General features: G+C 48.8%; 9 protein-coding genes across 9 annotated transcripts; 3 read left to right on the top strand and 6 right to left on the bottom strand.

The window, feature by feature from the left end:
• Positions 1-33: 33 nt before the first annotated feature.
• On the bottom strand, positions 34-1,518 carry FOXG_04827 (acetyl-CoA acyltransferase; the record flags this gene model as incomplete). The annotated part of the gene is made up of 4 exons (XM_018382863.1): positions 34-97; positions 149-550; positions 604-1,241; positions 1,297-1,518. 4 exons carry the CDS (start codon positions 1,516-1,518, stop codon positions 58-60), a joined length of 1,302 nt encoding a protein of 433 aa, XP_018239671.1. The 3' UTR covers positions 34-57.
• A 272-nt stretch (positions 1,519-1,790) lies between these two features.
• On the top strand, positions 1,791-3,120 carry FOXG_18913 (alcohol dehydrogenase). The gene has a single exon (XM_018399058.1). It carries the CDS (start codon positions 1,803-1,805, stop codon positions 3,048-3,050), a length of 1,248 nt encoding a protein of 415 aa, XP_018239670.1. The 5' UTR covers positions 1,791-1,802; the 3' UTR covers positions 3,051-3,120.
• On the bottom strand, positions 3,020-5,034 carry FOXG_04826 (uncharacterized protein). The gene is made up of 7 exons (XM_018382862.1): positions 4,901-5,034; positions 4,785-4,855; positions 4,440-4,731; positions 4,313-4,384; positions 3,525-4,262; positions 3,371-3,475; positions 3,020-3,318 (listed from the first exon to the last, which is right to left on the bottom strand). The coding sequence occupies exons 1-7, from the start codon at positions 5,024-5,026 to the stop codon at positions 3,085-3,087; spliced, it is 1,638 nt and encodes a 545-aa protein (XP_018239669.1). The 5' UTR covers positions 5,027-5,034; the 3' UTR covers positions 3,020-3,084.
• A 449-nt stretch (positions 5,035-5,483) lies between these two features.
• FOXG_18912 (uncharacterized protein) lies at positions 5,484-5,651 on the bottom strand (the record flags this gene model as incomplete). The annotated part of the gene is made up of 1 exon (XM_018399057.1): positions 5,484-5,651. The coding sequence occupies one exon, from the start codon at positions 5,649-5,651 to the stop codon at positions 5,484-5,486; it is 168 nt and encodes a 55-aa protein (XP_018239668.1).
• Positions 5,652-5,731: 80 nt separating this feature from the next.
• Positions 5,732-13,308, bottom strand: FOXG_18911 (uncharacterized protein; the record flags this gene model as incomplete). The annotated part of the gene is made up of 18 exons (XM_018399056.1): positions 5,732-6,196; positions 6,272-6,452; positions 6,509-6,718; positions 6,811-7,118; positions 7,182-7,366; positions 7,429-7,493; positions 7,546-7,596; positions 7,640-7,711; positions 7,766-7,964; positions 8,010-8,252; positions 8,304-8,466; positions 8,524-9,206; positions 9,260-9,493; positions 9,555-9,834; positions 9,881-10,596; positions 11,410-12,671; positions 12,724-13,121; positions 13,183-13,308. The coding sequence occupies 18 exons, from the start codon at positions 13,306-13,308 to the stop codon at positions 5,732-5,734; spliced, it is 5,841 nt and encodes a 1,946-aa protein (XP_018239667.1).
• Positions 13,309-13,864: 556 nt separating this feature from the next.
• On the top strand, positions 13,865-15,420 carry FOXG_04823 (salicylate hydroxylase). The gene is made up of 2 exons (XM_018382861.1): positions 13,865-13,964; positions 14,022-15,420. The coding sequence occupies exons 1-2, from the start codon at positions 13,922-13,924 to the stop codon at positions 15,344-15,346; spliced, it is 1,368 nt and encodes a 455-aa protein (XP_018239666.1). The 5' UTR covers positions 13,865-13,921; the 3' UTR covers positions 15,347-15,420.
• Positions 15,351-17,453, bottom strand: FOXG_04822 (uncharacterized protein). The gene is made up of 5 exons (XM_018382860.1): positions 16,559-17,453; positions 16,406-16,502; positions 15,944-16,215; positions 15,571-15,893; positions 15,351-15,522 (listed from the first exon to the last, which is right to left on the bottom strand). The coding sequence occupies exons 1-5, from the start codon at positions 17,413-17,415 to the stop codon at positions 15,458-15,460; spliced, it is 1,614 nt and encodes a 537-aa protein (XP_018239665.1). The 5' UTR covers positions 17,416-17,453; the 3' UTR covers positions 15,351-15,457.
• A 422-nt stretch (positions 17,454-17,875) lies between these two features.
• FOXG_04821 (uncharacterized protein) lies at positions 17,876-18,972 on the top strand (the record flags this gene model as incomplete). Its single annotated transcript, XM_018382859.1, has 2 exons — positions 17,876-18,293; positions 18,353-18,972. The coding sequence occupies 2 exons, from the start codon at positions 17,876-17,878 to the stop codon at positions 18,970-18,972; spliced, it is 1,038 nt and encodes a 345-aa protein (XP_018239664.1).
• A 119-nt stretch (positions 18,973-19,091) lies between these two features.
• FOXG_04820 (uncharacterized protein) lies at positions 19,092-23,171 on the bottom strand (the record flags this gene model as incomplete). The annotated part of the gene is made up of 2 exons (XM_018382858.1): positions 19,092-21,619; positions 21,806-23,171. 2 exons carry the CDS (start codon positions 23,169-23,171, stop codon positions 19,092-19,094), a joined length of 3,894 nt encoding a protein of 1,297 aa, XP_018239663.1.
• Positions 23,172-23,295: the final 124 nt, after the last annotated feature.

Raw genomic sequence — 23,295 nt, 5'->3', positions numbered from 1 at the left:
TAGTCGTTACAAGGTGCGAACAAAGTAATTGTATAGCAAATGAATTGTCTTACTGAATTATTCCACAATTATAGCGGATGCAACACCGATTCCAGTACTAAGAGACCTGTCAGTATCAACTAAATCGAGGGAATATGGACGGTCTTACCTGGCACACATGCTAATAATACCAATCTCCTTTCCCCGTCTCCCAAGCTCAGCAATCAGCGTCGCAAGCTGTCTCGTCCCAGTCGCTCCAGTAGGATGTCCAATAGCGATAGCGCCACCATTCGGATTAACTTTATCAACATCCAACCCAAGTTTATTAATGCACGCCAGAGTCTGACTTGCAAATGCTTCATTGAGTTCGATAACATCAACATCTTTCTGCTCTATACCGACATGTTGATAGAGTCGCGGAATGGCATAGATTGGCCCCATGCCCATTTCATCGGGTTCGCAGCCAGCGACTTGGGTTCCGAGAAATCGTGCTACAGGTTTCAAGCCGCGTTCGGTTGCCCATGAGCGACGGGCTAGGATGGCTGCTGATGCACCGTCGGATATTTGGGACCTGCATGCGATGATCAGTAAGACCTCGAAACAAGTGGGCTGCGCTATACTTACGAGTTACCAGCAGTGCTACCACCGTCCTCTAGAAATGCTGGCTTAAGTTTGGCCAACTTCTCCAAAGTCACGTTTGGCCGGATAGTGTCATCTGCAGCAACTCGAACTTGTGAAGTGTTCCCAGTTTCGTTGTCGTATACTGTATACTCAATCTGCACAATCTCCGCCTCAAACCTACCGGCAGCAAGAGCTTCATTCGCACGAGTATGACTCAGCAGCGCGTACTCATCCTGCATCTTACGATCAACTCCATATCTCCTCGCAACATTCTCCGACGTAATACCCATAGGCATGAGACAGTCAGAAGCTGCTTTGACCTTGGTGTTACGCAGAGTTGGACCCACGTCTTGGGGTATCCCTCGAGATTGGTAGTTCTTCGACATGCTCTCGACTCCTCCAGCTAGAGCGACATCAATCTGACCCGCTTGGATAGCATGTGCCATATGACTTAGAGCCTGAAGACTGCTCGAACACTGACGATTGACGGTATGAAATGTCGTTGATGTAGGAAATCCTGCGTGTAACAGCGCCATTCTACCAGTTTTTGCAAAGCCTAGCTCCGCGAGAACATTCCCTATCAGAACATCTTGAACGTCTCCGGATTGAATCTTGGCTCGTCGTGCTGCTTCGGCCATCACCTAGAGGGCTTATCAGCTTCACTTTCTACGGTCAAATCTAAGAACTCAAGCTTACTGGGGCAAGAATATCCTCTGGCCATGCATCTTTGAAACCGCCTTTGAAAGCTCGTGTAATCGGACTGCGAACAGCTGATAAAATCACTACATCATTGGGTGATTTGGTTGTTAATGCCTTCAAACGCCGTATCAGAGTTGCCATTTCTTCGTTTTGTTCGTGTGTATCACTATCTGCAACGAAGCATCCTACTGACGATACTCTCATACGGGCTTGGGCCATCGCTGTCATGCCTCGCTCGGGCAATATCCCTGTCTCAGTGTCCCACATAATGTCAAGTTGGACCCATATCCGTAATTCCGTTGACACGGTCCCTGTCATGTGGAGAACGAGCTCACGCGTTCCATGTGGAACGCGTATGTGGAACGTGTGTGTCACGCACTAAGCTCACTTCGGTGAGTCGCGCCACGTGCCGTTCTCTATCCTACCCTGTATTGTTGTCATCGAATGAGTTTTTGTAGATTCACCAGCGTTCTGCTGTGACAATTACAATTCTTGGAATAATCATGGCTTTCACATTCGGAGATGAAACTTGCTATCCAGCTTACGAAGGTCGGGAGACACCAAAAGTCTCATACGGACTTCGATTTCCTGAAGCCTGCTTACGTCACTGTCGCGATACCCTCTCAACCTCTAAGGTGTACGTAATTTGTTCAAAATCTTTGGCTCAATCTACAGATGCACTCGAACGACTTCGTTCGGCACTGGGCAGTAGTATTGTCGGAGTTAGAATCGGCATCAATCCACATACTCCAATTGCGCAAGTTCTTGAAGTCGTCAATGATGCGTCAAGCCTCAACATCGACTGCCTGGTGACGCTAGGCGCTGGCAGTCTAACGGATGCCGCCAAGTTGGTCCGGCTCGCCTTGGCCAACTCGGCTACAAGCGAGGAGGAGATGGATACTCTGTGGGGAACACCAAAGAGCAATCCTATGTTGCGAAACAACATATCCAAGCCGACCATTCCTCTTATCCACATCCCAACATCACTGTCCGGAGGAGAGTTTCAAGCCATTGCAGGAGGAACAGAGTCCCAAGGCCACGCGAAGAGAACATTTCACTGCGAGGGTGTCGACCCAGAACTCGTTATTCAAGATCCAGAGCTGTGCCTTACTACCCCCGAGTGGGTTTGGCTTAGTACAGGGATTCGAGCTGTAGATCATTGTGTCGAAACGCTATGCTCGCTTGTCTCAAACGATAGAGCTGATGAATGGTCGAAAAACGGACTCGTCAAACTTGTCAGTGGTCTGTTGGCAAGCAAGGCAGATCCGAAGTCTTTACAAGCGCGACATCTATGCCATCAGGGTGTTGTCTCGTCTATGTGTGCCGTGTCAAGTGGTGTGCCACTCGGTGCGAGTCATGCCATCGGACACCAGCTTGGACCCCTTGGAGTTGGTCACGGTGAAACGAGCTGTATACTCCTGCCTGCTGTATGCAGATTCAACTTCGATAAGAAGGCAAACGTTGAGAGACAGGAAGTGGTACGGGACTTGTTGTTGGAACAGGATGAAGTTGGGCAACTGCTACAAGTGAAGGGTCTTGATAAGAGCGCCGTAAGTTTGGCCGATATCTTGGACGTATTTATCTCCACTCTGGGCATGCCTCGATCACTTGAAGAAGTAGGAGTTGGAGAAGATAAGCTTGAGGTCCTTGCGCGGAACAGTCTCGACGATATCTGGATCCAAACAAATGCATTCCCAATCACAGAGACCAGCCAAGTCGTGGAGATACTCAACATGTGCGTCAAAAGATGATAGAGCTTGTATATAAATATTTATATGCTTCAACTTAATACTGCTTATTGGTGAAGTATTCATACTTGCCCGCCAACCGAACCCTGAATGTGCGACCCCAGATTACCATTGGTACACAGGTCAAAGCAATGGCGGTAGAAATGCAGCCCAAGACCACATACATGTTGTACACACCCATGCCATTCATCCATGGTGTGACGGCAAAGACAAGAGCGGTTGCAATGACATTACGGATAAAAACAACGCCTGTCAGAGCAGGACCTATAATCTTTGCGAGAGGTTTAGTCGAGGGCAGTACGGTTGGGTCTCGGACAACTTACATGCTCGTGAGAATCTTGAAGATATGTGAGGGACATGTCTCCACCGCCTCCAATGGCAAAACCAATGAAACCTGAGCCTACGGCATTGATGATCCAAGGCATTCCCTACGCACCGTCAGCATGTTCAAGTTGCTAAATGTCAGATAGAACTTACCTTTGCAATAGTGAGCCCATACATCAGACATCCGATAGTCATGCATAGCCCTGGAACCAAGAATAGCCACAGCCTAGTCTCGGGTTCATAGATACCTCCGCGGCGTTTTGCGATCTGCACAATCGACCAGTCGACAAGTGGCCCTCCAAACAGAGCTCCCAGGATTGCACCAATGAATGGAGGGATATTCATGTTTCCAACACCTGCAGTTGTAAAGTTGTAAGGGGGAATAGAGTATAGTGAGCTTTGCGTTACGGCCAAAATCGCAAGCATAGCAATACTCCAGCCATACTGTAACGCGGCGAACATGACGGCTGGGAATATGGCAAGAAGCTGGAAGGGCTCGTAAATGTCTCTCCAGATCGTGCGTTTCTGAGTGGACTCATGCTTATCCAATGTCCACAGTGCATGGCGCTTCCAGTAAGAATTCATGGGAATGCTGTGATCTATCTCGACTGTATCGCTCTGCTGCTCCATAGAGTCGACGCTGGCTGGTGAATCGTTTGGCAAGGGTGCCTTCGCAGTGCTGTTAACCTTGAACAGCTCGTTATCGGTAGGGGAGGATGCGGTGACTCGAGGGTCGTGGCCGTTGAGTGGTGCGGGGATGTATTTGGTCTCCTCTAGGAAGAAGAACATGAGGACGGTGATTATACCCGTGAAGACGGTGGCGGACCAGCATGCCCATCGCCAACCCATTGTCACGGCTACTTGGCCACCGTAGACAGGTCCAAGGTAGTTCTGCCGTTGTTAGCAAGTGATTGAACCGAAGGGATCTTAGGACTGCTCACCCCTACTAGGACCATCATAAAGTAGATGCCATTCATTGTGCCACGTTGATGCACGAAGAAAAGTTCCGTTACCTGTCACATCAGTAAGTATGCGATACCTCGTTACACCAGCTAGGTGAAAACTTACCGTAACCTGGAACAAGGCCTCATTGACAGCTCCAGCAATACCTGCGATAGCATTCATACCAATCATATCCCCAACAGTATATGTCTCAGCTTGCCAGGCCCCAGCAGCAAACATGATCAACGATGTAAAGAGATAAACCGGTCGACGGCCGATGCGCAGGGCGATAGGGATAAAGATGATACAGCCGGTTGCAAGGCCTGCCATATTTGCTGCATATCCATTGTTCAGTGTATCATAGCTCATGCCGAGTTCTTCGTTGAAGTTCTGCCAGAATGGGACGCTCATGCATGGACTTGGGCGAGATAAATTAGCCATGGCAAGACGTACTGTAGATAGGAGACATACATGCAAAACATCATCATTGAATAGAGGGAGAGAAGTACCATGTGGAGGGTTTTGCGCATCGGACTCCAGTTCTATAACTATTAGAGTAGGGCAGTTGTTGGATGGGGTTTTCATACCAGAGGCTGATTGGGATCTGAAGTTGGCCGAGGAGCCAGCACGATATGAGTGGCTTGCAAGTCATTGATACGTTGCGTGCCCGGAGGCAAGACGTCAATTGTCAACGTGGTTTCTTCAGGCGGCATGATTGAAGGCAAGTGAGTGTATGTTTCTAAATCGCCAAGGCTAACGGGACATAGCGACATGTTAAATATCCAAACCCATTCTCGTATCTCGACTAGTCACTGGCAAATGCGGGGTTGGCCGACACTAGCAGACGCTTGAAGATAAGCTTCCAGCCGACGGTGGCAGCATTACGACCTCGCTGATACGACATTAACCAATCATTACACGGGAAACAAGCAGGCATCGGCTCCCGGCTGGGCGATCGAGCTATGCTCAAATAGGCTGGTCGAGCCCACGATAATGAAGGACCATGCTACTGGTTCTAGACCCTACAGCACCTATGACAATCAGTGCCGCAAGCGGTATCGCGGCATTCTTGGACACTTTTGTTTCCTTTTCTGGAATGCAAATGACATTGAGGGATGCATTGTATAAAAAGGGCAGCTGTTTGGAGACGACGGTCATTATCATGAAGCATCATGCCTTAATAACTTGCAAACTTAGAGCTGTTGATGTCACTGCTACCATGTGATTTGCGTCTGATCCTGCGACATATCGTCGATGCTGTTGAGCCGGCTTTCGCACTTTCTCATTGCCATTGTTATAGACGGTGCATTCTAGCGGGTGGCTCTTGTTGATGGCCATGATATCAACTTATCGACTAGCAGGGCATGAGCGTTTGATTGACCAGATAACGAATCGATGTTCCGTTCCTGTATGCCTATCTAAGGTCTCTTCCCAAAATCCAGCATATCCTCCATTCTTCCCTGTCTCTGAATCCCCCCCTGCGAAAGAAGAACTACTTTCACCTCTCCACTGTCCCCTCCCCTAGCGATATCCTCGAAACCGGACAAGCGATGGGTAATCTCGATCACAGTATGGCCATTATCCGTAAAGATCTCCTTGATGACGTCCCGCATGACAAATTCTGTTACCCCGTCAACTGATGATGTCGCCTCATCCAGAAGCAGAATTGGTTTGGCTCGTGTCGCTGAAGAGTACTCTACGCGGAGGACAGCTCTGGTCAAGGCAAATAGCTGAGTTTGGCCGGTTGACATGTGAGGCAACGAACTGAGAGGTTCGTCTAGGATGTCTACCAGCTTTTCTTGCTGATTAGTGTCGAAATGCCCCCCCAGCCCAGTTCGTTCAAGTGCCTTCATGATGACAATGTCGGGAAGAGATTCTGAGGGCTATAAATAGGAGAATAGAAGTAATTCGTTAATGCAAGTTCCCGCCGCAGGTTTCAAGCGCGAATGTTGACTTACGTCCAAGTTGAACCGTAGGCTAGCCTGGGCAAGCAGAAATAAATCTTGCGTAACGGTGATAAAGCATTGCTCTCGTATAGCGGACGGTGAAACCTGGCTCAAGTTGATGCCATCCACTTCCATAGAACCTGATTGGGTGTTGAGAAGACGGAGCAAGGCGAGGAGGAGAGTACTTTTCCCACTAAAAAAGGCCACTTATCAACAGAATGATGGGGTGGAGCCACAAAGTGGACTTACCTGCCAGTTCTGCCGCAGACCACGAGATGCTGACCCGGAGCAACGGATAGGTTAATGTCCTTCAAAGCAGGCGCGTGTGACTCATCATAAAAGACCGTCAGCTCACGGACCTCAACTGCTCCACGTGAAGGCCAGGTGTCAGGGACTATCGTTCCCAATGACGGCTGTTCTTCTCCTTCGACATCTGCTTCCAATGTCTTCAAACGTGATCTGCGACAGTGATTTAGTAAGCAAAAACATAGCTTCATGAGGACAGGGAGAGCATTATAGTCAGTCTGATAAAACTCTGTACCTGGACTTACATAGCACCGAGAGATATCTCCAAATTCGTCCAAGATGTGACAAGTGCTAAAAGCGTCGAGTTAGCAACAAGTACGATGTTCAGCGACATGCCGATCTGGCCAGCCGTTGTGCTGCCCTCCAGAAAGACTGCCAAAGTGATAAGAATCACTGCCATGGCAGCGATAACTAAGTCGAGGACAATGTTGAGCCAGAGTTGCAGGCAAAGAAGGATGTAAGCTGGTTTCTGGGACTTATCGAGACAGGCCATATTAGAGTTCTCTGCCTGCTTCATCCACCCGAATGATCGTATGCTGACGACACCCTCGATCTGTGAATGAGTGGGACAGTCAGCCCCAGATCATGAGATAGAGCAACTTCAACTGGTACTTACGGACTCAAGGAAGCTTGAGTAGACAGCAGACTGGGATTCCAGCTGAAGAAGACGAAGCTGTCGAGACGTTCGCAGATACACCCGCTGCACAACGTAGACTACCAGCACGCAGATTGGCAACGTGGCAGCCAGCAGCTTTTGGGCGCTGAAAAGCAGCGTGGCCTGCACTAGTAACTTGAAGACCTCTGTGATCAGTCAGAATAATCATCATCACTTGTAGAGTTTCCAAAGCTTTTGGGATACCGACGGTTTGAAAGAGAGAGGATCGCTGGAGGTAGGCTCTTGTCAACAAGTTGCATGTCTTCACTGAACCTGGACAATCATCAGCCAATTAGCAGTAGGGAAGGTAAATGGTGTAAGTCACCGATTCAGTAATGAACCCGTCTCTGTCATTGAGAAGAACGAAAAGGCAGCACTGTAACTTGTTAGTTCGGCCCTCAAAAGATTGCTGTACAAACCCAAAGATAGTTGTGAGTAACCGTCGATGAAGCTCAGCCCCCGATCTTGGCGCAATCAACATATGTGTAGACCTATGAACAACTTGTTAGCGAGATACTTGTTTGGAAATGGGATTGACGACTTGCCACATTGATCCATTTGTGGCTGCCCAGGCTAGGAGTGAAAGGATGAGGTATCCTCCGATATAGAATTTCGTCTGTGAGCCTGGTGATTCCGTCCACTTCTGCAGCCAATACTGTGGAAAGGTCACGAAGAATGAATACGAAGCTGTGCAAGTGAGTAGGAGGAAGAAGTTCCGCGGGTGCACAGCTCTCAGGTAATATCCTACAACAGTCAGTAACCTTCACACCGTTCAAGTTGTAACATTACCATATAGTGAGAAATCTCCTGTTGATCTACCCAAATCAGCCATAGCCTCAGTCACTTCGAGAGCTTGGCTCTGTATTATCTTGTTCTTTTCGACAAGATCAGGGTTGACTTCAGCGACTGCAGCGTTGACATGCGTCTGACGTAAATGTGCCGCTTCTACATTTACTTCGTTTGGTGATCCTTGGTATGTAATTCTTCCCTTCTCTAGGACGATCAACGAGTTCGCCAGGTCAAAGTGTTTAGCTAAAGATTATGAGCATCGAGACGTCCCGAGAAACATTGCTGAGCACTCACAGGAGTTGGCAATTAATATGACTGTAGTTCCTGTCTTACGGAAGTGGCCTTGGATTCCTACAAGACTAGAAACTACCTGTCTTTCTGTCTTGTGGTCTAGAGCAGAGAAGCTGTCGTCAAGAAGCACAATTTCGCACCGAGCATATATAGCGCGGGCGAGTGCCTGATGAAAAGTTAGCACCGTAAAGCTTCACAGATAGAGATAGAACTGGGTATTTACCAGGCGCTGTCTTTGTCCTCCAGAAAGCTTCAGACCCTGGCTGCCAATGAGAGTGTTGTCCCCGAGCGGCATGGTTAAAATATCCTCGTCGAGGCAGCAAAGCTTGACAACATGTCTATACCAGCCAGGCTCAAACTTTCCGAAGCCAAAAACCGCATCTTTCAGAGTTCCACTCGGCAACCAAGGCGATTGTTCGCAGTAAGCGATCCGCTTTGAGGATACGGAGATTGTCCCGCTTGAAGCTGGGATTTCGCCTAGAATGCACTGGGCGAGGACTGTCTTTCCGCTTCCAACTGCTCCAGCGCATATGGTTATTGAGCCTTTGTTGACGGTGAAATTGACGTTTTCGAGAACCGCACGGGACGATGAACGGGACTGAACAGTGACAGCTTCAAAGCGGATAGCTAGTGAGGAGTCCTCGTCTTTTATGTTGGACTGTAATAAGCGTCTCGGATCAGCTCTACTAGGCTGAACAAGATAGTCCTTGATTCTTTCAAAGGCGGCCAAAGAGCCAATGGCACGAGGCACAATAGTCATGACCATGTTTGCTGGATGTGTCACAAGTCCAAGAAGCGCTGTGGTCGTGAATGCAGTCTCGGCATCGAGAGTCGACCCACGCAGGTTAGCATACATCAAAAATATGACAAACGTTAGTATAGGAGAGAAGATTCCGAGTGCATTCGCTATCGTGGTTAGCCGAGGTAGAATTGTCAAAGTAATCATTATGAAAACACACCACTGGCGTTATACGCGACCATCATCCACCGCACTTTCTTCGCCATCTCCAATTCTTGGGCTCGGAGTTTCTGAAGCAAAACCTCGGTCTCTCTAGAAAGTCCAAGCATCTTCATCACTTTCATTGATGAGAGCGCAGATGCCGTCAGGGAGATTCGGCTCTGAGTTGCTTCATTCCAGGCTTTCTGCTTGCTTTGCAAATTTCTGGCCAGGTACCGACTCATTCTAGAGCACACTTTAGAACAGAGACCCATTAGCTACACATAGAAAAACGATACTTGAACTGGAGATCTCACAGAAGATAATCACTAGAGGTACTGGGGCGGCCCAGCGGATTTGCCGAGCCAACATTGCCATCCCGATTATGACCTCAAGGATATGTGCCCAAGTTTCGTGGAACATACTCGCGAAACTCATCGCGCTCTCTGTGTCTGTACTGATTAAAGTGAGGGCTATGCCATCGTTGTAGCTGCTTGACGACTGACGCAGAGCTGCGTTATTGATAAGCCCTACAAGTGTCCCTTTCATCATGATGCTGAGTCGGTTCAACCGATGGTGGTAAACTGCTTCAAACACCTTCGTCTAGTCAGTAATAACTCCTAGGGAGGTAACTAAACCATACCGCTAAACCGAAGTAGACAGCAGCGGCTTTTATGATTAGCATATACCTACTTCCGTCAGATCGGCTCCCCAGCATGTGAACCGTAGAGCTAATGAGAGCTGGCTGCGCGTAACGAAAGAAGATAAGGCACAGTCGAGGGATGGCTGGTGCAAAAAAATGAGATACCATGCTCTTAGCGAGGCACATGGGTAGGGTGATCTTAGTCACCGGTCTGGCTCTTTTGTCCCACGCCTTCAAACCACGATGCCGGAGCTGCTTCGATGAAAGTTGGTCATCTATTAGAGGAAGATCATCTCCAGACAGCATTATCCGGTTTCCCAGGGCGAGAATGGGGTTTATCCACCAGAAGAAAGTTCGGCTTAGAATTCCGGCGAGCTGCTCTGGAGCCTGGGAGTCGTAGGGGCTTTTCAGAAGGCCCTGTTTACTTCGGCTTTCTGTGGCGACTAGAAGAAGCTTCAGAGCAAGCTGCGTTGCGGGCAAGATCCATGTATCGAGACCTTCTTGTAATGCATTAGCTGCATCACATGCCAAAGATACGAGTAGAAAGATGACGGCGAGATCGGCTGGCCTGACAGATCGCATATGTTCCATGTATAGGAGGGGACCGAGAAGCGTAGTGGCGGTGAAGGAAGCAATTGACGCTGCAAATTGGTGGCCCTCCTTCGGCGGGATATTTGTTGCCAAAGAAGAAGTTCTTATCACAAGAAGCAGGCCAACTGTCGTCTGAAAAGTATAAAGTGTCAGTGTCATATTGGCGCTCAAGTTCGGAGAGGATATACCAGCGATGAGGGGCCGTAATATCCTGGGATAGTCTTGTTATCCACCCTTCGAAGCCACCATATGCGCGACAGGAACAGGAAAGAAAAGATCGTGCTGAGAAAACATGAGACCAGGTCAATTGTGGCGCTGTTGTTCATAGTGCGGGCGTGCGAGCAGAAGATTGTGTCAGGGACTTGGGAGTCCTCGAAGTGACGACTGGTAGTATCTTACTATCGGCTTAAGATATAAAGGAATGGACTCTGAGGGGTTTATTCTTGGTTTATATGAAGCAGGGAAATTTGATTGCTCCTAAGACATCTACATACTAGCTATGCAGATACGAGATGGTAAAAATAGTCACCAGAGTGGGTCAGTCAGATCATAGAATTGCGCAATATGGCTTATCTCCTCCGGCGACCAACAGAATCAATTCCTGATGGGCGCAACGGAATTATTGCTGCAGGGAACACAGTAGAGAAGGGCCTTTTGAATTTATGAGAGCCCGACCAACAACGGTGACATTTACCACCTTCTTAGATAGGTATGGCGGCATAATCACAGGACCAATATTAAATTATTAACGTCAGTTATCTGTCCATATTGAACCGGTTCTACTACTGAAGTAAGGTAACTACACACCAATGAATGATGTGTGACAACAACTGTTACGGAAGCTCCAAAATCGCGCGGTCTAGAGCTAATAATATGAGCACGCTTACAACCTCTTTAACTCATATATCAAGCCATCTTCACTCCACCTGCAGTATTACCATCACTCTTCTCATCATGGCTCTCAGTGGGCTTATCATCTGAAATTGTGACTGGGGCAGCTCCATCAACGACACCGCTGTGACCTCGACCTACCATAGCAGACTGAACATGATTTGTCATGAAAGCAGTTGGGTCCTCCACGAATAGGGCGCAAATCACGGCAATAGTTGAAAATGCAATAGTGATGTAAAACACAAACTGAAACGCGCGGCCATATGCCTCTCTGACTGCATGGCGAAGGACATCCTGGATTTCCGGAGTCATACCGGGTACGGCGTCGAGGGCACCAGGGACACCGAGGTTGTGCTGAATCGTTCCCGGGATGATGAGTCCCAGATCAGTCGCATTGAGGCCACTTTGTAGGGCAGCACGAGCGATCTCTTCACCAGAATAGGTCTTGAACTTGTCCTGGAAGATTGTGTTGAAGATGGCATTTCCGACCGCACCGCCGGCTGACCGGAAGGTTCCAAGAAGACCCATGGCGAGACCCAGGTGAGAATGGGGCACATGTAGACTAGCGATTGAATATCCCAAGATGGTGCAAAGAACGAACATGGGAACACCAAAGGCTGGTACAAATGCCCAGGCGAGTTTATGGTTCGGGTTGACGGTTGCAGCACTGGCGCCGATGAAGATAGCCTGGAATGCTGTGCCGGCGACAAATTGCCATTTGATATGACCAATCTTGTGAGAGAAAAGAGGGACCAGGAAACCGCAGACGCCTTGCATCAGAGTATTTGGTAGGGCGAGAACGCCAATCTCGATTCCGTCAGTGGTGAACATGTAAAGAGAGCCTTGGGGCAGCAGAGCAGAAAGGGAATTGTAGTTCATTCCCGAAATGAACAAAACAACGATGACAAGAAGGAAGCCGCGGATCGTAGAGAAGAGCTTGAGAGGGAACATGGGAGCTTTGGCGAAGAAGAAGTCGTAGATGAAAGCAGCGACGATGGTAAATAGTCCGAGAACAATGGGTACGATTGTACTGGCACTCTTCCAAGGGTGGGAAGCAGTGCCGCCCCAGGTCAGGCCAATCAAGAACACAGCGAGTCCGGCTGTGAACAGGCCAAGCCCAATCCAGTCGATCTCACGGAACTGAGTCCAGCGTGATTTCTCGAAATCTCCCTGGGGGTGAGTCGTTGGCCAGTAGAACAAGGCTGTACCGGCCAGGGATATGGCCTGGACGATGATGGCGAGGTAGAAGAGCCATCGCCACGTAGCGTACTTGTACATAGCATTGGCGAGAAGAACGCTTACCACGGCCCTGTGATTCCGAGTCAGTTTAACACGAATACTGAGGCAGGTTCAAATTTTACCAAGGAAGAGCAATTCCTCCCTCAAGAATGCCTAAGCCGAGAGACCGCCATTTGTTAGGAAGCATTTCAGGTACACCTGCATACGCCACAAACACAAAACCAGCTCCAAGACCCACGAGAGTCTCGGCTGCAATTATACTTTGAGTGTTCTGAGCGGTTCCTCCCACAATGTTGCCGATTAAGACAATGATTTGGCCTGCAAGGATGATACTTCGGCGGCCGAAGATATCGCTGAAGGGACCACCGAGGGAGAAAGAGCAGGCCGTTGAGAGAGACCATGCTCCTACGACCCACGGCAGTTGGCTCGCATCGCCAAGTTCATTCGTGATCTGCACAACAATACTAGCAACGCAGACAAACGGAAGACCAACAGCTGGTCCGAAGGATAATGCCATTGACTGTTGATCGGTATCAGTCAGTTCCGGTTCCGAGATTATATGATCACAGGGGTTTTCTTACAAAGATTGCAATCCATACTCGGGCTCCCGTTTTCGGCTGCGTAGTGGGATTATCCTCCAGCGCAGCACGATGAGGATCATCCTCAAGTTCGACTTTAGCGGGCGATAAAGTATTCGGCTGAGCCATGACTATCACTTAACCGAGGTTTTTTAGTGTAGAAGAAGGTGAGATGAAACAGAGTAGTATTGCCCCTGTGGCGATAATTATCGAGTTCATGCAGGGAGCTTGGTCCTGTTTTACTATTATACCTTATCAACGGAATAGTCGGGACTTGGACTGACTTAAACTGCCGATGCCTTACCTTTGTGGGGTTTGCTAGCGCTTGTGGGGTCCTCGATTTTCTGTGTGGGGATAGAGTTTGGCTTTTTGACAGAATGCGGGGAGACTACCCTGAACCCCTGCATGTGATATCATGTATCTCGTTGAAAGCAGAAATGAGCCATTCTTGATTCGGTATTGGGCTGAGTTTCAGTCGTAATTTGTTATACACACCTAATTACAGGGCAATTGCCGACTTTGATCGCTCGGCGGGGTTCCGATGTGGGACGGCCGATATGTCTACCGAGGTTTTGATCCATCATTTCTTGACGATGCGAAAACTAAAGCGAGCGAGGATTGGGGTGATTATAATTTTGAAGATAAAAAGGCATGAGAGAATTAATCAAATTGCGTTTTGACTAAAGACACTCAACAAACGATAAACTCCATTCCCCATACTCTCATCTCGCAGCATATCAAGATGACCAACAAGACAGATCTCAGAGTCTCCATCATTGGAGCAGGTATGATCCTGTTCAATGACACAACCAATATCCAATGATAACTAACTCTTCATCCAGGAATGGGAGGGTTGGCTGCTGCCTTGGCGTTCGCCAAGAAAGGCTTCACAAACATCCATGTCTACGAAGACGCACCCGCCCTCGGCTTCGTCGGCGCCGGCATCCAAATGGCCCCCAACATGATTCGCCTCCTCGACCAACTCGGCGTCTGGGCCAAATCCTCCATCAAAGATGAAGCCACACAAGTCGAGGAAGTCGTCATCCACGATGGCGCGTCAAATAAACTTCTTGTGCGCGTTCCCATGACTGATATAGGGGATAAGTATGAGTATCCCCACTATGCGGGTCATCGTGCTTCGCTGGCTGAGGGGATCTATGATGCTGCGAAGACGGAGCCGGCGGTCAAGTTTCATTTTAAGAAGACGTTACAGTATGTCGAGGACTTTGGACCGGGGAAGGTCAAGTTTATTGTTAAGGATGAGAATGGGAAACCGCAGATTGTTGAGACGGATGTTCTTATTGGCGCTGATGGGATTAAGTCCAAGGTTAGAGAGTCAATACTCGCTCACCTAAACTTGGCAGCAGACATCCTTGAGACCGGGACAGCGGCCTACAGAATTCTCCTGCCCCGAGAACTGTTGGAACCACATCCTTACCTGATGTACATGCTGAACAGCAACACTGTTCGGAGATGGATAGGTGAAAATCGACACATCATCGCCTATCCCATCCACAACCACTCCATCTTCAACATTGCTTCAGTTCAACCTGATGTCAACTTCGCCGGCGCTACCAACGCTACATGGACCAACAAGGGAAGCAAAAAAGCGATGAAGCAGGTCTTTGAAGACTTCAACCCCATTGTTCAACAGCTTCTTGACCTTGTTCCTGGGGACGACGTTGTCGAGTGGCGGCTTCGCTGTCATAAGCCCCTCGACACTTGGACTTGTGGCGCAGTAACCCTCCTCGGCGATGCGTGCCACCCAACACTACCCCACCTCTCACAAGGCGCTGCAATGGCAATCGAAGACGCAGCAACACTCGCTGAGGCATTGAGCTTAATGCCAGGCGACGGCTCAGACCGCGAGGCTATTGAAACAACCTTGAAGGTATACGAGCTTTTGAGGAAACCACGTACTTCGACGTTGGTAGATTTGGCGGTTCAATCTGCTCAGGCTTTGCACTTGGGTGCTGGAAATGCTAGGGAGGAACGAGATCGTCAGTTTGCTGCTGCTGCGAAGACTGGGACTGCACCTGTACCAGATAGATGGGTTAGTCCGGAGGTGCAGAAGATGATCTATGAGCATGATTGTATCAGGGATACGAGAGAGCGATTTGAGCAGACTTATAAGTCTGTGTCGAAGGGGATTGCACCGAAGCTGTAGGATACGGAGATTTGCATCTTAGCATAGCGGAAGCCAGCGAAGAGAGTTTTATTGCATATGTGTTCTAAGTAGACACCTCGTTTGTAGAAGTTGTTTGTACGGTTATATATCCTACGTCAAAGCATCTTCAATAACCAGTATACTCTCCCTAGCCTCCAAGATACGCTTGTACACGGCTGTGGCGGTATTAGTCAAGGAATAAAGTATCTGGATAATGATCTTACCGACGAGTGGCCACCGCTTCCCCATGTGCGAGAGAAGCCAGCCTAGCGATTCCTTCTTCCTCTGCACTTCCTCTGCAAGCCATACTTTATCCATTTGTAACAGAATCAGCATGCCTTGGTAGACTAGTTCAACCAGGAAGAGAGAACATCGCCCGTCTTCAAGGTGTTGCCATAGATCGTAGCCGCCTTCGCACAGGGTCGTCGAGATGCGATCCAGAGTTTCGAGCGCTGAAATCGTTTCCGGGAAGATATTAGGCGTCGAATCATGTTCCAACTTGTGGCCAGCGCGTCGCCAATAGTGATGCTGCAGTAGCAGAATCCCACTCGTCAAAGTCAATGTTCCGATACTCTGAAAGGGTTGGAGGTGACTCACATGTATGAAACAGAGCTTTGACTACAGAACGCTAGTTGGCGGCTTGTCACTTCTAGTTCGTTCACACGGACTAGGGACTCGAGTGTACGGCAGAGCTGTCCCACTTCCTCAGGCGGACTATTCTGTGGAACTTCGTCGCTGACATTAGAGGCACCGCGACAGAATGCGAGAGATTTGCTGATGAGGTGAGTGGCTTGACATAGCCTTGCGAAGGATCCCATCTTGAAGGTAAACCCCTCAGATATGCGAGTGGCATGTTCGGGTGAAGACGACTGTTGGTGAGATATCTAGTTAGTCGGGCTAGGAAAGTAAGGAGGGGCAAGAAAACCTAGGAACTTTATCCTAGGTGATAAATATAAATGATCTAAAGGCCTCCTAAGCTTACACTAAGCTTGCCTAGATCTTTTTATCATTTAGGATAGAGGTTCTAAGATTTCTTGCATAGGGGAAAGGTATTTATACTTGGTTGTAAAAGAACTCATCGTCAGCAGGGAGGAACTCCTCGAATGAGGGATCAGCCGTGCTTAAGCCACGAGAAGGTTGAGACACGTTGAGCAGGCTTCGTGCATCATATTAGCACAAGACTGCGGTGTAAGTTTGTAGCAATTAACATACCGGTCAAGGATCAATGCCCCCCACCAAACCCTCCTCATTTCCTCGATATCCGCCCACGATGCGCCTGCGGCTGCACCACAGTCCTTACCCAGCACATCCTGGTTGATCTTATCCATTCCCATAGCCATACCGTATCTTGCCAAGGCCCCGACAGTCAAGTAAGCAGCCGGGAAAATTGCATCGCCCATCTCAAACACAGCAATGAAGACTGCCGACTGCATGACTTGGATGCAGGAATCCTCTTGTCTCTCAACCTCTGCATAGAACTTTTTCACGAGGTCGTATAGCACACGCTTCTCCTCAACTTTGCCAACCGGAAGGCAGCATAGCTTCATGCATAAAGCCATGAGTGCCGTCGGACGGCGGTGCGGGACCAGCGGATTTAACACGGTAGCTAGGTGACGCTTCCCATTGACTATAGGCATCCATGATCTTGTCAGTTGGAGGAATGCCTTTGTCGTCTCTTGCATCTGCTGACGGCCTCCGAGTTGGGCTTCAATCTCAACAGGCATATCCCATTCCATACGTGGCAGTTGAAGATGGAGATCGCGAAAGAGGTCCGGAGCCAGAAAGCGAATGGCCCCGGCGTTGACCAGATCTTGCACCCTTTCTGGCTGAATTGTGCCATGATAAATGGTACCAGAAATACTGGTTGCTGTAACGTCTGCAATATTGACTGTATTATCAATCGGTGAAGCGGCCTTCTGACCGCGGCGTTGGGGATAGCGGCATTCTAGGCTTTTCCGACGACAGAGCTGACAAGCAGGTAATGATTTGTCACAGCGTCGCTTACTGTCACGACAATGAAAACAAGAGACGCGAGCTCTGACTGCTGGTTGTAACGGTGTCGACATCATGGATAATCCCGGGACTGATTGTCTCAACGTAATGTGCGGACTATGGAGAGTAAGCAGACACGTCGGCGCATGTTGCGGTACTACAGCGGTACTTTACTGTGATGAGGTGGATGACTAAGAAGAATGCGGGCTTGATATTGGTGGTTTTGATAAGTGCGGTAAATACTGCGGTCATTTCGGGGTTTTAGTGCGGGGATCGCCATCGCCAATCAAGCTTGAAGGGTACACGGCTGCTGCAAGCTGATCACTAAACAGAATATTAGTGAGCAGAACGCTTATAAAGCCTCACAACAGATAGTAGCTATACGATACAAGTAATAGTGATTGAAATAGTATTTAAACTGAGTGTTTCTTCGTTTTCTGCAGGAACACTATCTGTTCATTATCACATTCAAGCTACAACAAAAAGCATATCATCGCAAACATCTCTTCACTACAATCTTCAAACCCTCTTATCATAATGAAGTCAATTCTCATCGTCGGTGCCACTGGAGCTCAAGGCAGCGCCATTCTTCGTCACCTCGCCAGCACCGGACAATACAACATCACAGCCTTCACCCGCAGTGCTACGTCTCCCAAGGCTGTCGAGTTAGCCGCTCTGCCCAACGTGAAGATCGCTGTCAGTGACGCAGCTACTGGCTATGACACCAAAGCGTTTCTTGCAGCTGCCTCGGATGTTGATTACGTTCTGGTGAACACTGATGGATTCGCACTTGGAGAACAAGCTGAGATTTATTGGGGAATTCGACTCTTCGAGTTGTCTGCTAGGGCTGGAGTTAAGCATTTCATCTACAGTGGTCTCGATTCTGTTGGGCCCAAGACTAACTATGATCCTGATCTCTATGTTGGCCATTATCAAGGCAAGGCTAGAATTCAAGGTAAGCTGCCCCCCCAACATCCATACTGCCACAAGACGATTACTAACACATCCTTACAGATTGGATCCATGCAAAAAAAGACGTGAAAATGCAGTGGACCATTATCAGATCGGGCCCATACATGGAACTCCTCTCTGCAGTCATGTCACCTGCTGTCGAACAGGACGGCTCACTCATTTTCCAACTCCCTCTCGACAATGGTTCAATCCCATTCATCCACCTCGACGACTTTGGCAAATACGTTGATTGGGCTCTCAAGCATCCTGAGGAATCGAATCGCTTGGACTTTGGCATTGCAACTGTTCTCGCGACTGGTGATCAAATTGCTAAAGCTTCTGAGAAGGTCAGCGGAAAAACAAGTCGCTTCGTCAACGTCCCCATTGATATTTGGAACTCCGTCGCGTGGAAGACCCTGCCACAAGGCTCAGATACCAAAATTGGCTTCCAATCTGTCAAGGACGATAGTGGGTTGCTTATGACGTATGGCGAGAACTTCAAGAACTGGTGGAACCTTTACAAGGCTAGTCCCAGTGACAATTCGGGATTGATTCAGAGGGACTTTGAGTTTCTGGATAGGATCGTTCCGGATCGTGTCAAGAGTGTTGAGGAATGGATGAAGAAGGTTCAGTACACTGGCGCCAAGCAAGATCTCCTGAATCTTGAGGCTCATACTAAGTAAACGGGGATGGAAATACATATTATGGATTAGGAGTCGCGGTGTTAGATGTTCCCAGACGAGTATAGATCTTCCTATAGATGCATTTGAAAGCATAGTTGCGTTGAATCAACAATTTGCAATCAGGCCCCGAAGTGAGCGAAAGTAGCCCAAACCAACGGATCCCGAACATTACTTCCCCTCAGCTCCATAACCGCCGTATAATAAGCCCTCGCAACACAATCCTCATCGCCACCGTCCCCAAGCATCAGCTCCTCATAAAACCGCTTAGCTACCACCCTAGCCGCCGTGTTCTTAGCCTGCCAGAACGTGCCAACGACCTGCCGAAACCCCAGCAACGAAAAGGCCCCAGCGATATGGACTACTTCATCAACAAGATCCCTAGCTGACACGTTTGCAGTGGAGCATGCAGATAGGTACGCAAGCTGCGCTTTCTGATGCCGCGAGCCTTGAATCTCTTGAATGGTCAAGTGCGATTCAGCATCGGTGCCGAGTTGGAGATAGCTCTTGCAGGGTTGGGTTGACGTTGATTCACCGTGGCATCCGAAGTACACCGCATTGCACGATTCAAGAATTCCAAGGGTCTCAGGATTTGTAGGTCCCACGAGCACCTTCGTTCTACAGTGCTGTCGTACAGCATCATCGAGCTCGCGAGCAGATTCCTCCACTGTCAAAGGAGCTTTTGATCTAGCGTTGTTTGGTGAGGCGATAAAGGCAAAATCACAATCTGTGCCTCGGAGTGGTTTCCATTCATTCTCGCGGGCATATGCGAGGGCTCTCAGTGTCGTGGTATAGGACGGGATGACGAAATTAAATGTGTTCGGAGCGGCTTCTGAAGTGTGATCCCCAGCGGCGTGGATAGGCATCAGCGCCATCAGACCACTCGCAGTCCACCAGATTCGGGGTAGCTTCTTATCTGCTGGCGACTGATGAATTCCCAGTGCTTCCAAGACAGGATGCACTGCCACATTCCATAACCATTTCAGACAACCCAACAGTGATGTGTTTCTCGTATTCTTTGTCCTTAGGCCACCTTTCGTGATCGTTGGTTCCTCCAAAAACAGCTTTGCGTTGTTTGTGAGATCTTCCTCCTTCAGATTAGGCAGGGGGATAGATATGATGTCCGCCTGACTGATGATGAATGCATCACTTCTGATGTGGCTGACGTTGAAGGATACAATAGGCCCTTTGTTTGCCAATTTCTTCAAGTCTTCAGTCGATGGAGGTTGTTGAAAGTTGGCGAAGCCTGGAACTTCTCGTCTAATCTTATCTTCTAGCTTGTCCAGTGTTTTGTTCAGCTCATATCTATCCATTCCGTGAGGTCCCCTAGAATTTGCCCTTTCACTAATTAGTGATGACACCGGGGCTTGTGATGAAAGCAAGTCTCTGCATTTCTTATATTCAGCTGCAATTTCAGGAGCCTGGGCCTCCAGATCGCTGATGTCGTTACGAGCTGAGATGGTAAGACTCGCGATTATTCCACGTCCAGCCTCTTGCAACTGAAGAACATGCGAAGCGTCACAACCAGCCTCCAGGGCAACGGACGTAGCATAAGATGAAAGCCCTGATATACCACTCAAAGCGTATTCCTGGTCTGAGCGGTCAAGTGCAAGTGGGCTTATCTTGGGAAGCATCTCGATTGCCTTGTGCATCATTTCCTGTGCGCCTTTCAAATCGCCGTGGTTGAATGCTATCGACGAGGCGCTGTAGCCTGCTAGGACCCTCAGTAGGGGAGTGGCGCCGGACATATGAAGCAGGTGCTTGTAGGCTTCATGTGAGGCTTCCATATCTTCTTTTGATCTTTGAGAGGTCTCCTTGTCCTTGGACTCTCGGGCCAAGCTGCGCCTCATCAGATATCCTCCCAGATTGTTGTAATAATTTGCGCATTGGGGGTTATCGGCTGGCGATGCGTCTATGGCAGCCTGTGTCTGGCTGATCGCTTTGGTAATGTCTGAATCCTCGTTGCTGAGCTCAAACCTAGCGGCATACAAGCTCCCATTGACATTTAGCCTCTCCGGAAGCTGTGTATTTCCTATGTTTGTCTCTTCGATAGCATTCTCACCAGACTCTATGGAGCTATCCAGTTTCTCGGATTCCTTGGTGACTTCGAAGAGATCGTACAGGCTCAGTGAGAGGTTGCTTCGATACATTGCCTTTGCCGGGTCTTTGGCTGATGCCATTAAAAGGGCCTCTTCCAGGGCACCAATAGCATCGATCAGGCACTCTGCATTTCTCGTTCTCGAAAATTGGAGTCTCAGTGTCTCACCTAGATTATTCAGCACAGTCGGAAATAGAAAATGCTCTGAAGCTGTGACTCTGGCATGCTGGAGAGTCTCCACGGCCTCGGCAAGATCTTCAAGAGCTTGGAGGCGATGGTAGCGGAGAGCAAGAGCCTGGGACAAGGTCAAGTCCAGTGACGCCGAGACATCCACGTCCAACATTCTATCCTCAGCCAAGTCCTTCGCGTCTGACGCGTATCTGACAGCGAGCTGTACATTCTCCAGATCTCCATACCTCTCTGCCTTGGATATATATGCCGAACTCGCCGATAGCAACAATGCAATTCGAAGGGTTACATTGGTATTTGGCATCATGGCACTCAATGCCTTGAGGGCTGAGTCGAGACACGTCTGCAGATCCGCTTCATTACCTGTGGCATCGTATCTCGTTTGACAGATACCGCTCAAGTTTGACAGCCCACCAACGGAATCTGCCGCTCCAGGCGACCGGTATTGCGCAATCCTCGTTACCAAGTCGACGGCTTCATCAAGCTTCTCCATCCCGCCACGGGCTCAGAAGTCGGTCCATAGGGCAAGTGCCAAGGCACTTGCACAACCATCATCGTTAAGAGAATCCGCAACTGAGAGGAATCTCCGTGCCAAAATAACAGACGTATCAATATCTTGGGGATCCTTTGAAAATTCGAACCTTTCCCTGAAGAGTGTGGAGATTGTTCCTGTTGCGAGCAATTGTCGCTTCCAAATTATCTCAGAGGCAGCATATTCCTCGGACTGTGGAACCATTGAAGTGTTATAAACATTTAGTGCAAGGGCAAAGTCCTGGTCTGATCTAGTAGACTGGTATTTGTCGGCTAGCAAGTCCAAAGCCATCGCCGCAGAATCGCCTCGAGTTTCGACGGGAAGGCTTTCGTTGTTCATTGCCTGCTGAAGCAAGTCGATGGCAACAGTCAAATTATCAATTGCACCGTCAGCCTTGAATCCCGTTCTCACAAAGATTGCAAAGTTCTGCATTCTGTCCACCCAGTGTGTATCTTCAGGTTCAGTTGCATTGACGACTTGTAGACCTATTTCAATCGCCTCATTGAGATCACCCGGATGACCACTCCAATCGTAATTGTGGTGAAGCGCGCTTGCAAGTGCCATCCTTTCGACCAAGGCATTGTCTGTGCCGTGACTAGCGAGCTCGACCGCCTCTCTCGTATTGTGGATGGCATCTTGTAAGATATCTCCTTGGAAGCCTCTCTCGTACAATGTAAGCTGATAGTTGGCAAGGTTTGTCAATCTAATAGCCCGGTAGCTTGGGTCTTCAGTTGCATCTAGAGCACTCTCAGCATGCGAGATGGCCTTGAGTAATTCGGATAGCTGAGATATGAGTTCGGACTTGATATAGTAGAGATTTGCAATCTGATCGTAGTGTCTAGTCTTTGTTATGTTTCGTCCAATCTCCAAGAGTTCTTCGATCTTGTCGAAAGTTTCAGTTGAATCATTCTCACTAGCATAATAGCTTATCTGCGTGGCAACAAGTTCCAGAAGATAGTCCAAGTACTCAGGTGCCATGTCGTCCTCATGCTTGACTGCCTCCATCACGGCGAGAGGGGTCTGGTCGATGGCTTGCTGTAGATGACTTGGAATTGAGGTTGACTCGAACCGTGAGCTATAGAATTGGCCCAGGTTGTTGAGAATCCGTGCCCGATCGGAGTGATCCGGGTCAATGCGAGCGAGAGATTCACTCTCGAAAATGATGGCCTCATCAAGATCAGATGAATTCCCAGCTATTCCATATCTGTCATGTAAATACAATCCCAGGTCAGCAGCGAGTACAAAGGGTAATTGAGTGTGATTGTTGACGATTCGAAGGAATCCAATCGCCTGACTGAGCGTGTCAACATTGTCGTCGTCTTGGAAACGGGCATAAGCATCTCTACCGGCATGCGCAAGATCTGCAAGACTGACTAGAGGCATTGCGGAAGGGTATAAACTGTATTCTTAAGAAACCTAGAGTGCTGTTTCACCAGGGTCTCGATGATACACCGTCAGCAAGTGCAGGCCGTGGATATAAGGGTTTAAAGTAGTACTTGATTGACTA

The sequence above is a fragment of the Fusarium oxysporum genome, chromosome 7 (genome assembly GCF_000149955.1).
Source record: "Fusarium oxysporum f. sp. lycopersici 4287 chromosome 7, whole genome shotgun sequence".
In the NCBI taxonomy this organism is placed as follows: Eukaryota; Fungi; Ascomycota; class Sordariomycetes; order Hypocreales; family Nectriaceae; genus Fusarium; species Fusarium oxysporum.
Note: the sequence above shows the minus strand (reverse complement) of the source record. Positions and strands in the feature narration are given on the sequence as shown.

Coding starts and splice junctions, on each gene's coding strand:
- FOXG_18913 (XM_018399058.1), top strand. CDS start 1,803: ATGGCTTTCACATTCGGAGATGAAACTTGCTATCCAGCTTACGAAGGT.
- FOXG_04823 (XM_018382861.1), top strand. CDS start 13,922: ATGACCAACAAGACAGATCTCAGAGTCTCCATCATTGGAGCAG. Junction 13,965..14,021: donor AGTCTCCATCATTGGAGCAG/GTATGATCCTGT, acceptor CTCTTCATCCAG/GAATGGGAGGGTTGGCTGCT.
- FOXG_04826 (XM_018382862.1), bottom strand. CDS start 5,026: ATGCCGCCTGAAGAAACCACGTTGACAATTGACGTCTTGCCTCCGGGC. Junction 4,732..4,784: donor TCAATGATGATGTTTTGCAT/GTATGTCTCCTA, acceptor ATCTCGCCCAAG/TCCATGCATGAGCGTCCCAT. Junction 4,385..4,439: donor AGGCCTTGTTCCAGGTTACG/GTAAGTTTTCAC, acceptor CTGATGTGACAG/GTAACGGAACTTTTCTTCGT.
- FOXG_04822 (XM_018382860.1), bottom strand. CDS start 17,415: ATGATGTCGACACCGTTACAACCAGCAGTCAGAGCTCGCGTCTCTTGT. Junction 16,503..16,558: donor GGGGCATTGATCCTTGACCG/GTATGTTAATTG, acceptor TGATGCACGAAG/CCTGCTCAACGTGTCTCAAC. Junction 15,523..15,570: donor GAAGCGGTGGCCACTCGTCG/GTAAGATCATTA, acceptor ATACCGCCACAG/CCGTGTACAAGCGTATCTTG.